Source organism: Microtus ochrogaster, chromosome 15, assembly GCF_000317375.1.
Source record: "Microtus ochrogaster isolate Prairie Vole_2 chromosome 15, MicOch1.0, whole genome shotgun sequence".
Classification (NCBI taxonomy): domain Eukaryota; kingdom Metazoa; phylum Chordata; class Mammalia; order Rodentia; family Cricetidae; genus Microtus; species Microtus ochrogaster.
This window is the reverse complement of record NC_022017.1, coordinates 15,906,903-15,919,486: the sequence shown is the minus strand read 5'-3', so window position 1 is coordinate 15,919,486 and position 12,584 is coordinate 15,906,903. Positions and strand designations below refer to the sequence as shown.

General features: G+C 50.6%; 1 protein-coding gene across 2 annotated transcripts in view; it reads right to left on the bottom strand.

The window, feature by feature from the left end:
* Window positions 1-4,976: 4,976 nt before the first annotated feature.
* Cacng2 (calcium voltage-gated channel auxiliary subunit gamma 2) overlaps window positions 4,977-12,584 on the bottom strand; it is a 128,343-nt gene continuing 120,735 nt past the window's right edge. For both annotated transcript variants that reach the window (XM_005354256.3, XM_026782495.1), the window contains 2 exons: window positions 7,084-7,224; window positions 4,977-5,924 (listed from right to left, as the gene is read on the bottom strand). In XM_005354256.3, coding sequence (XP_005354313.1) covers window positions 5,389-5,924; window positions 7,084-7,224 — 677 coding nt within the window. In that variant the 3' untranslated portion in view covers window positions 4,977-5,388. The remainder of the gene's footprint in view (window positions 5,925-7,083; window positions 7,225-12,584) is intronic.

Genomic DNA, 12,584 nt, shown 5'->3' with positions numbered 1-12,584 from the left:
AAAAGGTGAGCTTTCAGAAGTGGCTGTTCTGAGGAGGTCGTGTGTGTCCCGCAGTGAGAGGTTTCCTGCTTCTGTTGAGTGGAGATGGGAGCTGGAGGGAGGGGAAGGCTGGGGGTGGAGAAGCCATGGTCAGGACTACGTTGGCTACTATTGAGGTACAGGACCTGGCAGGGTAAGACTTCTCCCAGTGAACCTTACCACGAAGTTGTATGGTCAGGACAGGAGAGGACATGTTACCAGGTTCTCAGTTTGATTTGTAGCTGTTGGCATTTGGCTTATAATCCCAGAGCCGCTTTCGGTGAGCTTGCCTTGGGGTCCCATGCTCATTCAGGGTGAACCCCAAAGAGCCTGGAATTTATGGGAGTGGAGCTTGACAGTATATCCCCTATGGGCTAAATTGAGCAGGCCATTCTGAATGGTGGATCTTCCCATGGACCTTTCTGGGCCTCTGAGTGTGGGACCTTCCTCTTCTTGGGTTGGTGTGGCTCTCACTTCATCCTTTTCCTCACCAATCCCGGGAGCGGGATGCTGGCTCAGCTCCCTCCTCTAACATTGGACCATAGTTTGCTTCACAAAGGCCTCCTGGTGGTCTCAACCACTGCTATTCATTATTTCGCTATGTGTCAGCATGGGGACCATAGCAGCTGGAGCCCAATAGTCCCCAGAGCTGGGTGACAGACTGTGGCTTGTTTATAGTGACTTCTTTCCCCTTTCCCTGCTTTGTCTTAGCTTTCTAAAGGCAAATATTAAAATAATCTGGTAGGGCTTGAGAGATGGCTCAGTGGGTGAAACCCTGGCCGTGCAAACATGAAAACCTGAGTTTGAATCCCCAGAACCATGTAAAAACTGGGCTTATGGTGTGTCTGTGCCTCCTTCCAATAATACTAATAAAACAGGCCAGCAAATGCCACCCATTTTAACAAGGGAGTGTTCATGTGTCTGTGGTGATAATGGCTGTCAGTGAGTGAGGTAGCTGGAGCTCCAGCCAGCAAGCTAATGACTCCACTATAAACCAGCTCGGCTCTGTTTTCCGCTGCACAGCCATCTACCCTCTAGGTCAAGGGCAACAGATTCAGAAAGGTGATGGGCAGGTGGGTCAAACTGGTGGTCAGGTCAGGAGGTGGCTTAGTTGCTAGAGTGCTTGCTGGCATGCATGGGGTAATGCGTTTGGTCCCCAGCAGTGGGCAAAAGGGATATGGTTAAAGAATGCCCCCAAACTTGAGATGTGCACCAGATGAGTGTTTTTTGGTTTGCTTTCTAAGTCTTGATTTGACATGATACTCTTGCTTTCACTCTTGCTTTCCTCTAAACCTGTCTAGCATCACAGATTTTGATGTTAGAGGTGTTCCCAATGAAACAGATTCTATTCACATGTAGAGGTGTTAAAGGCCCTCCTTCCGTGAGCGGACCAGCCAGGGCTAAATGCTGGCTTTGGCCTTCACCAGCTGCCCTTTGGGGCCTCTCTCCAAGGTCAAGATCAAACCTTCTTATCTCTTCCACTTTGTCAAGTGAGAGTCTCCTACAAGACCCTCCCCATTCTTGTGGCAGCTCCTGGTGCCCTCTGAAGAGTCTAGCCTGTAGGAAGCCTTCAGAGCCCAGCATCCTGTCTGTCTATTGCACAGGCAAGGAAGGGGGCAGTGGGCTAGTGAATGGGGGGCTGGCTTGTTGAGAGGGGAGAGAGCTCAAGGATGGTATAAGCTCTGCTTTCAAAAATGGGGGCGCAGTCATGTGAGGAGGGACCAGAGTTGCTGGAGCGTGAAGGGAAAGGACGGACAGTGACAGCAGGGACTTGCCAGAGAGCTGCTTGCCACTGGCCTCCGCCACCTTTTGAGGGGCCAAGCTCCAGGTCACAGGAGGCATGAAATTGTCACGAAGGAATGCTGACAAGAGGGATTCCTGACTTTGGAAGTTGGCACGCTTTACTGCATGTCATCTGTGTCTACTTCTGCTCAACTCTGAGAGTTCTCAGCAACTCTGAGAACCTGCTTTAAATGGGATGCCAGAGTTGGGAAAGCAATGAAAGGAATTCATGGAAGTGAGGACCAAGCTATAAAAAAAAAATCTTTATTTCATGTACCAGGATTTTGTTTTTTTGTCGTTTTGTTTTGTTTTTAGGTTTCTTCTTTTTAAAATTTTTTTCTGTTAACAGTCTGGAAAAAAAAAAAGGACCCACCAAGAAAATAAAATGGAAATTGGTTTCTTGAATTGACCAGAGCTGGGTATGAGCTGTCAGTCATCACAGGAAGCATTGCCCCTTCCCTCCAGGCCCTCTAGCCCTTTCTTGGTCAGTCATGCTGATATTACCTCTCACCCACAAGTCCTTGGGTGGCCTGACCCCAGGTCTCACTGCCTGGGAAGAAGTTCGATTGCTGCTCAAATACTTGGCCAGAGCTCAGGGAGCTGGGACCACAGTTCCTCCACAGAGAGGAGCAAACGTGTATGGCCCTTTCCTGTGTCTCTAGGCCTTGATCTGGGGTGGTCTGGAATCAGCTGGGTCTTGGGCAGGGCTGAGCAAGGAAGGATAAGGTGCTATTTTTGCCCAGTTTGGAAGGTGTTCTGACCTCCCTGCATATTAACTAGCCTGCAGATCTGAGCCATGGGGCCAAAGGCCTTCCCTGAACTTCTGGGCTGGACTAGCAGATAATCTGCCTTGTGCCGACCTGGGAGGAGAATGTTCCTCTTCCAGACACAAGACAGGAAGCCATAGAAGCCTTCCTCAGCATGCCTCCCAATTCCAGAGAGTTTCAGCAGAGAACACTCAGAGCAGGCTGCTGCCAGCATAGCAAAGCCAAGCGGGAGTCTGGTTGATGCGAGAGGAGCAGAGCTCACACTCCGGGTAGGTGGTAGCCTCTCCCCAAGGCTACTAGGAAATGGTTAGCCTGTTCTCGTTGTCCTGGCCCTTACCTCTTTGGGGAAGGAGAAGGGGAAACCTGAGTGCTCCCCCAATTCACTCTGGGGTGCAAGCTGACATTTGCCTGGGAGAGTGTCCTACAAGCAATTTCCACACAGGGAGATCTTTTACCCCAGAAGACCTGCTTTTCCACTGACCCCAAGGACAGCAGGGGACCCGTCTTTCAAAGAAGCCTCCCCACTCACTATGACTGGGGTTATAGCATTCAAAAAGGGAAGGTAAATGAGTTTTGGGGACAGTGTGTCTCCCTGTCTTCATGGCAGGATAGTTGCTCCCACAACATACATGAATTTTTGCTTTGACACTGGATGTGGGGTTGGGGGCTGGGGAACACAGTGAGGAGGCACATGGTGTGTGTGTGTGTGTGTGTGTGTGTGTGTGTGTGTGTGTGTGTGAGAGAGAGAGAGAGAGAGAGAGAGAGAGAGAGAGAGAGAGAGAGAGATATTTAGGAATGCTCTCAGTGTCATCAGAACTGCATTGATTGCTCCTGGCCATTTTCCACTGGATTGGGCTGGTGGCAGATCTTAAAAGTCACATGCAAATTAAGAATGGACCTTTGGAGTTAAAGCCAGTCTGTCCATGAATTGACAGTGAGACACCAAGGCCCAGAGAGGCCACACAGCAATGAAGTCTAGAATACAGATGGGAGCCCTTCCAGGTATGAGAATGTGGTGTGTTCATGTGTTCGAGTGTGTTCACGTGTATGCAAGGTACAGTGGGGGGCACACAGGAGCACAAAGGCCAGTGATGGAGTTGTTGGGCTGGTTTCCATGGCTTTGGAGGGCATAGGTCAGCTGCCTCGAGCCACACCCCCGGCTGTGTGTTGGATGGGAAGAGTTGTCGTTGCATGGGAACATGAGTGGTTGCTGCAGCACTGAGCCTAGGGGACAGGGGTTGTGGGTGTGACTGTGGGTGGGATGGGGGCAGGGGTGCCTCCCCTCTCCGTCAGCAGCACCTCCCTGCAGGCAAGAAGAGACCTCTTCTGCAGTCCCCAGGAAGATGGTAGGCCCTTTCTCCCTTCTCTCTGGCTCTGTGCCCAGCTCACATCTCTCCCAATGGGTTTTATTTGTTTGTTTTAATGGATTTCTATATTTGTTTTCTGTTTTGACTTTACAAGTTCCCTGCTAAATTTTAAGTCCCCCTCCCCACCCCGATTTTTGTTTTCACAGTTTAAAGCTGGAAAAGAATTAAAAGAAAAAAATACTACTTGATTTTTCTTGCAAGTAAATTCACTTATTATATATTTACATTTATTTATAGTCTGTGGTTTTTTTATTAAAAAAAAATCACCACTTGTTTTCCTTTTTCTTTTGTAAAAAGAAACCTTTTTGCAATGTCGTTGTTGGACTCACTGAGTCCCCAGAGGGGCATCAGTGAGTCCACAGACCCCCAAAGGGTCAAAGAGCCCCCTTTCCAGGGGGCTGGGGGCCTGTGAGTGTGGGGGTCCACCATCGCCCCAGGGTCATCTAGTGGCCCTGAGGTGAGGGGTGAGGAGGGACGGCTGCTCTATATCCCCTGGGGGTAGGTGTCTCCTGCCTCCAAGGACAGGAGCTTAGGTTACCGACCCCCCAAAAGCTCCCCCTGAGGATCCCAGGGATCTGGCTTCTCTGTGAGCCGCCAGCAGTCATCCCTTCTCCTTCCCTTTCCCCAAGGCCTAGGAAGTCATCACAGTGGGTTAAGGACCATTAAGGACTGGGAACCTGGGGCTGGGTGGCCCCAAGTGCACCACCTCCAGGCACCTAACGGACAGGGGCGGACCAAGGGCTTGGGTCACCTGGAGGCCTGCAACTGCCCCATTGATGCTGAGTAGAGCTGGCTGCAGAGCCATTGAACTTCCCCAGCATCCCAGGACCCAGCCAGGGATCCAGGGGCTTGGCAGTGACCATTGCTCCCCTGGCCCCGGGGGCCCTGAGTCTCTACCCTTACTCTCCCCGGGAGGCAGGGCCCTCTGGGGTTAAAGGGAAAAGAATGTGGTTTTATTTTAAAACTCTCCCTGCAGTTAAAACAAAACAGAAACAAAAACAAAGGCAACATAAACCCTAATAAATACTCTCTTGCTTTCTTCATTTTTTTGTTTTTTTGTCTTTTTTTTCTTTACATTATCTTGGTTCCCTTTTATTTTTTCATTTAAATTGGTTTTTATTAAATGTTAAAATAATGGTACATGGGAAATCATGCATTTTCTTTTAGATTTATTTTCTATTTTAATTTTATCCCTCTTGCTTTGTTTAAAGTTTGTCTTCCCTCGGTTATATTTTTCCCGCATAGCCTGTGGTTTTGATTTTGTTCCTCTTGTATTTTGTTCTTTTTTTAAAATTTACTTGCTATGTTTTTCTCTTTTTTTGTTTTTTTTTGTTTTTTGTTTGTTTGCTTGTTTGTTTGTTTGCTTTTTTGCGTGTGGAAGGTTTCCCCGTGGCTGCTGCGGTCCCTCCCCCGCCCGCGGGCCAAGCCTCCCAGGTCCCCCGGTTCCACGGTCTTCATACGGGCGTGGTCCGGCGGTTTGCTGTGTTGGCGTGGAGAGAGTCCTTGCTATCCTTCTGGATACAGTTGTGGACCTGGAGAAAGCTGTTATCCCTGTCCGAGTTGTAGGTGGCGGTGGGCGTGGTGGCAGCCTTCAGGGGGTCCCTACTGAGGGTATACATGGAGATCTCCGTGGACGGCAGGGTGTTGAAGCCCTTCACGCCCACGGGCGAGGCGTCCCTGGAGTGAGAGGGCTCGGTGGAGCGCGAGCTGGAGCGGCTGCGGCGCTGGTAGCGGTAGCGGTAGCTGGGGATGCGGGTGATGGCGGAGGCCTGGAGGTAGTCGGTGGCGCGGGCCGTGGCCCGCAGCTGTTTGTGGCGGTCGATAAACATGTGCACGGCCAGCACCCCGACCATCTCGGCGATGATGAAGGACAGGGCCCCGAAGTAGAAGGACCAGCCGTAGGAGTAGCTGTTCTTTTTGGAGTCACTCTTGGAGGGGTCTCCAGCATTGGCTGATATATACACGATGATCCCGATGATGTTACTCAGACCTGCGGGGTCAGAGAGGAGAGATGCTAGGGGGATGAGAGGCAAGGGCAGGGCTTGATCTTTCATTTCTATGAATACGATGAACCTGAGGAGGGTAGACCTGGAAGCTCCCTATTAAGATTTCGAGTTTTAAACTTTCTTTCTTTATTTGGGTATGAGTGGACCATGACCTGGGTGTGGAGGTCAGATACCTTTTGGGAGTTGGTTCTCTCCTACTATTGAGTTGAGTCCCAGGAATGAAACTCATGTCATAAGGCTTGGTGGAAGGAATGCTTCTTTCCCCACTGAGCCATCTTGCTGGCCCCGCCTCAATATCTCATCATGCTGACTGTTCATAAAGCCCTGAGGGGAAGGACCAGTGTTGGCAAATATGGGCAGGCAGAGGGATCTTATGAAGCATGAGGTAGTGGCAGCAATTGATATAGTTAGCTGAGTACTCACAACGGCTTTTCCTATCCAGTGCTCCACAAACAGGCTGCAGATGGGAACATAGGGTATGGGGGGGTGTTAAACACCATGCTCAGTCCACAACTGGAATGGCAAGGGGGGCCGAAGTCTTTAGACACAGTGGCCACAGTCTGAGTTTTCCAATCAGCAAACTGGAGCTAAGGCAAGACCTTACTCCTACAAGACCCCGGAGAGGACTGGATGAAAGAACACAGGTGAATGTTCTTGAAAGAGAATGACCTGGGACAAGGTCAGCGCTCTTAGGGGGCAGACAGATTTATTAAATGGCGTATGATACAATTTTTGTTTTTCCTTGGACATCTGAAGTCCTTGTGATAGGTCATGTGACATGGAACAGCTAAGATGTGGGGCCTGCCTGCTCCACTGGCTGGGACGGTGTAGGGCAGTCTTCCTTGGCTTCCATTGTGCAGCTGGGCATCATGCAGGATAGAATGGGAAAGGGTAGGTTCCTTGGTACTTCTTGCTCTGCCTCTTCCTCAGTTTGCTTGTGCTGGGAGGTCAGAGGGCAAAAGAAGTGGGCCTGATGTTACCAGGGTGTCAGCCTTTTCCTCAAGCGGTCGGAGGAAGATAGGACATTGGGCATAGAGACGGGGGTCTGTGCACTCGGTCCTAGCTCATTGCCCTGGGACACAGCCTGTAGCCCGAGCAGGAGATACCATACCCCCATCCTCTCAGTGCACGTCCCTGCCTTACCTGCAGACACGAAGAAGATGCCAGCGCTCAGGATGATGTTGTGGCGTGTCTTGTAAAACTCGCTTGCTGCGATGCAGAGGCCACCCATGAAGAGCAGGATCACACTCAGGATCGGGAAGATACTCGAGGCCCTGACGGCCCCTGCAGAACACAGAGCACAGAGGCTCAGTGAGGGGGAAGGGATGGAGATGGAAGGATGCAGGGAAGCTGGGTGGGGGGACCAGCACACAGAGTGCAGAGCTTCACGAATGTAGCCCTGGTGTCCAGGTGGCTTAGCAGCATGAGGAAGGGAAGGAAGTGGGGGTCCCTGCCCAGCTCAAAGTCCCCTAAGAGCTCTCCATGACTTTAGGACCAGACTCCAGAACCCTGCCAGATATACAGGGCCTTGTGTCACTCGGCCTTCACCGGGTCCAGCATCCTGCCTTTTGGCCTCCATGTTTTCTTGCCCTGGCAAGTCGGCCTCCTGGGATGTATCATCTCATGCCATACTTAGCTTCCTTACTAGCATGTCTTTCCTGTTCTCTTTCTCTCAGCAAACTTCTACTCATCTCTCAAAAACCCAGTTCAAAGTCTCCTCCTCGGTATCACCTTCCCTGGCTTCTTTCTATAAAAACCATTAGTTCCCTCCTCCTTGGTGCTTGGAGGTAGTTGAGGCTATTAGGAGGCAGATGGAGTCACAGGGCTTGGACTGGAGTCTGGCTGTAGCATTTATTAGCTATCTAAGTCTGGGGGTGCCATCTTTGAGGTGTCCACACCTCAGTAAGACAGGGATGCGTTGTGAAGGCTAAATGAGTCACTTTGGGTACTGTATTTATAAAATACGTCCACATATGTCATAGTCAGTGCTTGCTTGTATGTAGATTTTCATCATAAGTCATAGAGCCCAAAGGGCTGTCTATGCCTCTTTTTATAGCTTCCTTCTTCATTTGCTCTTTTCAGAGACACAGGAGACCCCCAGTGCGTACCCGTGGAGTGAACGAAGTGGTTCAGAAAGGGTAGCAGGCAGGCTCATTGCAAAGAGATAGTGGAAAAGAGATACTCAGGGCCTTGGGATGAGGGAGCAAGGAAGGCTTTAGACGCTTAGACTTTCTGAGAATACTTAGAAAGGCTATAGAGGGGAGAGTAGCCGCAGGGCAGCGAGAGGGCATGGACACACAGGGGAGTGCGGCTGGGTGTGTCTGTTTAGGGGGGTCAGCATTTAAGGAATGCCAGTCAGCAGAGGCTCCTTGGGTCCCTGTAAAACCATACTCCTTATCCAGGGCCAACTGCATAGCAAGTGACACCATGACCCAGTTGATGCCAGGTTCCTGGAGCTGTGACCAGCCAGGGGATGGAACTGAAGGTCAGGGGGCCTGCTTAGATGTTATGGTTGCCTCTGTGGCTACCTCCCCCTGGGTGCTGTAGATTAAACCCAAGGCCCCCCACATCCTAAGAAAGTACCCTACCACTGATCCGCACCCTCAGCTCTCCTTTTACCTTTCTAGACAGGGTCTAAATTGTCCGGGTTGTCCTTGAACTCCCTCTGTAGCCCACTGAAGTTAGGATCTGTCTGCCTCAGCTTTCTGAGTGCTAGGACGAGAAAGCTCTATCACCATGGCCTGGTGCCTCTATGGCTCCCTCAGTGGCTTCTAGTCAAGTTGGGGCTTGTAAGTCATGGGTCCTTTGAGCCAAGCTCAGGGACTGGTTATGATACCTTTTTTTTTTTTTTTTTGGTTTTTTTGAGACAGGGTTTCTCTGGGTTTTGCATCATGTCCTGGAACTAGCTCTTGTAGACCAGGCTGGTCTCGAACTCACAGAGATCCGCCTGCCTCTGCCTCCCAAGTGCTGGGATTAAAGGTGTGCGCCACCACCGCCCGGCCTATCCTTGATCTTTTGTATGGCCAAAGGCTGAGGATCTGTGAGAGAAAATCCCCCCTCTCTCAATCTCTCTTTCTCCCTCCCTTCTCCCCTCTCTCTGTCTGTCTTTCTTGACAAGTTCTCACTATGTAGCCCTGGCTGGTCTTGAACCAGGGATCCTCTCACCTCAAGTGCAGGGATTATAGGTATGCATTGCCATGCTAGCTAGGGAACAGCTCCTCTTCCTGTTCTTTCTTCAAATTCCCAGAGATCTGCCTGCTTCTGCAGTACTGATGATATTAAAGGGACAGATCTGGACTTTTAAACAGAATTTTAGGGAGTTCCTTGTAACCCCACCCCTTACCTATGGTAGCGTCTAGATGCTCACTACTGCTCTTTGGTGAGTAGACAGTTTTATGGTGGGAGCAGAGGACCTGAAGGCATGCAGAGTTCTATATCCAGGCAGGTCCCAGATGGAGGTTGGGCCAGAGGCTTACTCTGAAGTCTTAGCACCCTGCAGGAGGGCTGCTTTCCTCCCCAGGCCTTTGGGAGATGTGTTCTCTTGTAAACTAATTCTTAGAAAATACATTGTTTCTAACTGGACCCCAACCCAAGCCCTCATGTGCATAAACATGGAGACAGACAGATACACACGCACATGTGCACAAATTCATAGTTCATAGCTTCCTTAATTCCCATCAGTACGAGCACATAGGGATGGTGAGTGCTCCCTGACAGCCTGGAGAAGCGAAATGCTCCTTTGTGCTGGGTCTTAACACACTTTACAATGTTGCTGTAATTTAGAGAAGAGAAAACTGAATTCAGAAAGATGGGGCAACTTGTTTAAAGCTACCTAGCTAGTGAGCATCCTTCCTTCTTTCCTTCCTTCCTTCCTTCCTTCCTTCCTTCCTTCCTTCCTTCCTTCCTTCTTTTCCCAAGATAGAGTTTCTCTGTATGACTGTCCTGGCTGCCCTGAAACACTCTGTAGACCAGGCTGACCTTGAGCTCACAGAGATTCCCCTGCCTCTGCTGGGATTAAAGGAGTGGCTCACCACTGCCCAGTGAGCAGGGTTTCTAATCTAGAACAGCACCAGGGCTCTCCCAGGAGTTTAGGAGGGAGCTGGGAGGTGGGAGGAGCTGGACTCTGGTTCCATCTGCACTGTGGACTGTTACATAGATGATTCTGCCTTTTCCCTATGGAATCAGTGGGAGGACTCTGTCCACCTTCTGTGAGGATGTGGCTCTTTCTGCCCGCAGCATGCCTGTGTTCATCAGAGGAGACTGCCCTAATGCAAAGGGACTCAAGACAATCAGATACCCAGCTCTCCTCTTCTACTGTGAGAATTTTGTGCCTTTCAGTGTCTGCCTTTTAAAAAAAAATTATTATATATATTTTTTAAAAATACCAATCCAAATTCCCGCTCCGTTCCCTCTTCCCATTCCCTTCACACACTCTCCCAATATGAACAAAGAGGTCAAGACCATGATGAGTTCATCTACTGAAACAGTCTACCTGAGCTAATGGGAGCTCACCAACTCCAGCTGGACTGGGAAGGAACAAGCACAGGACCAAACTAGTCTCTCTGAATGTGGCTGACAGGGTCTGCCTTTTAAAAGCTCACACCAGCCGGAAGGCAGTGGGATTCACACCAGCCTTCGTGGGATTCTGTCTGGTGGCTGTGGCTGGGTCCTTCTGATTGACAGTGCACACTGCACTGGGACAGGGATGGCTGTCTGAGATGGAGGGTTCTTTGCTCTTGCCTGGTGGGAGTGCCACCTCTGTGCCTGGTTCCTGGGTGTATGAAAACAAGCCTTGCCCCATCTTTGTGGAACTATGTCCTGGTGAGGGACATACAAGTCATCAGACAGCAACAGAGCCAGGATGAAGTGTTCTGACTGGAAAGTCCCTGTGGGGTATGTGTGTGCTGGGCTCTGAGAACTGAGAGTGGGGGCACTGTAGGTCAGGGTAAGGAGTGTGCCTTAGTTTTCAGGGCATGGGGACACACTGGGAAACTGATAGGGAGGGCTGGAGAAGCAAAGTCAAGAGTGACTTAGAGCCTAGAGGAAGGCTGCTGGCCATGGCAGTGGGACTTGCTCCAGTTTGGCACATTCCTGGATCTGGGCAGAGGGGGGCAGGACTGAGAGACTCTTGGGAAGTGGCTAGAAGTGGTGAAAGACAATGCTTTCCTGTGGGTTCAGCCTGTGGGCTGGCTGGAAAAATACACATGGAGGCAAGGAGAGAACAAGCTTTGTAGAGCCAGACCAGGCCAGGCCAGAGGGTGAGGAGGGGAGGAGGAAGGGAGGAAGGAAGAAGGAGGAGGAGGGAAGGAGGAGAGGGAAGAGGGAGAACTCCAGGTTCAGACATCCCTAGGCTGAGGTTTTCCAGGACTATATCCGTGTACTGTGGACCAGGCAGCTGCCTCCCAGGAGATATGCGTGTTAGGTTGTTTATGTGGGCTCCATAGACACAGATGAGATCTCCCTGCCCTTAGCCCTAAGGCCTGAGGATTGGGGTCCCCAGCATGTGGTGACTGCCCAGAGAAGATGAAAATCCAAACAGGTTTTCTCCCAAGCTGCAGTGACCAGAAGAAATGAAGGGGCTTTTGTAAGTGAAGTGTTTGTGTATGGGACACTTTATGGTTCTATTTCCTTGCCTTCTCCCCTCCCCGGCTTTTGACAGGGTCTTTATAGCTTAGCCTGGCCAGAACGAGTTGTATAGCCCAGGCTGGCCTCAGTCTTCTGGGTGCTGGGATTATAGGCGTACACTGCCATAGTCAAGCTCAACTCCTATTTTCTGTGTTAGTGGCGGAAGTGACAAATATCCTAAGCACTGGGAAGAACCATGCTTAGGAAGTGGCCTCTGCCAAGGGTGGGAGTAGGGGTGAGTTGGGTTGGATGGTTGGGGAATAGGGACACTGAATCAACATTCTCTGTTGGTCCTCTTTGCCAGATTCTCTTGGTTAATCATGTTTATGATCTCGGGCCTCAGGGAATCAACTCCTAAGGCCATCACACTGCGAAATTGCTCTTCGGGGTGGGCTCCTCCGGTGGACAGCAGCACACAGAGGCCATGCCGTTCCTTTTCCCCATCTGGCAGAGTGGGCGGGTGGCGCTTGGTGACTGGGAGTGGGGCGGGGGAGTGGCGTTAGAAGATCCGGCCTGCTGCTGTCTCTTCTGTTTGTCTTTCTTTTTTCTGGCCTCAGGTCTGCACTCTGCGGGTACCGCACTAGTGGACCCATCAAGCCCCCCTCGTTGTGACTATCCTGTGTCCCTGGGATCCTTCCTCTAGGCCAGATTGCCATTTTCACCATTGGCCTGTCTTGTACCCTAGTAGTCACCATGGTTAGCACACTGAGGGTAACTCCCCAGTTTCTACACAGTGTTGAACTCTGTGAATGTTAGTCTACTGGGACTTGATCCATTTTAATGGGATTGGGTGTTAGATATGCTAGACTGGAAGAACATTTTAGACTCTTGTTTCCTGCCTGAACCCCCTGTTGGTTCCAATTGATTGGTGTAGCAAACCAGCCAATTGGAACAAAAATGAAACTAAATGTGAATAGAAGGTGTGAGTGTACTTGTGTGTGTGTTGGAAAGAGGTGTAGAGAGATTGGCAGGGAGAGAGGAAGGGCATGAAGAGGGGGGGAGAGAGAGAGAGGGAGGAA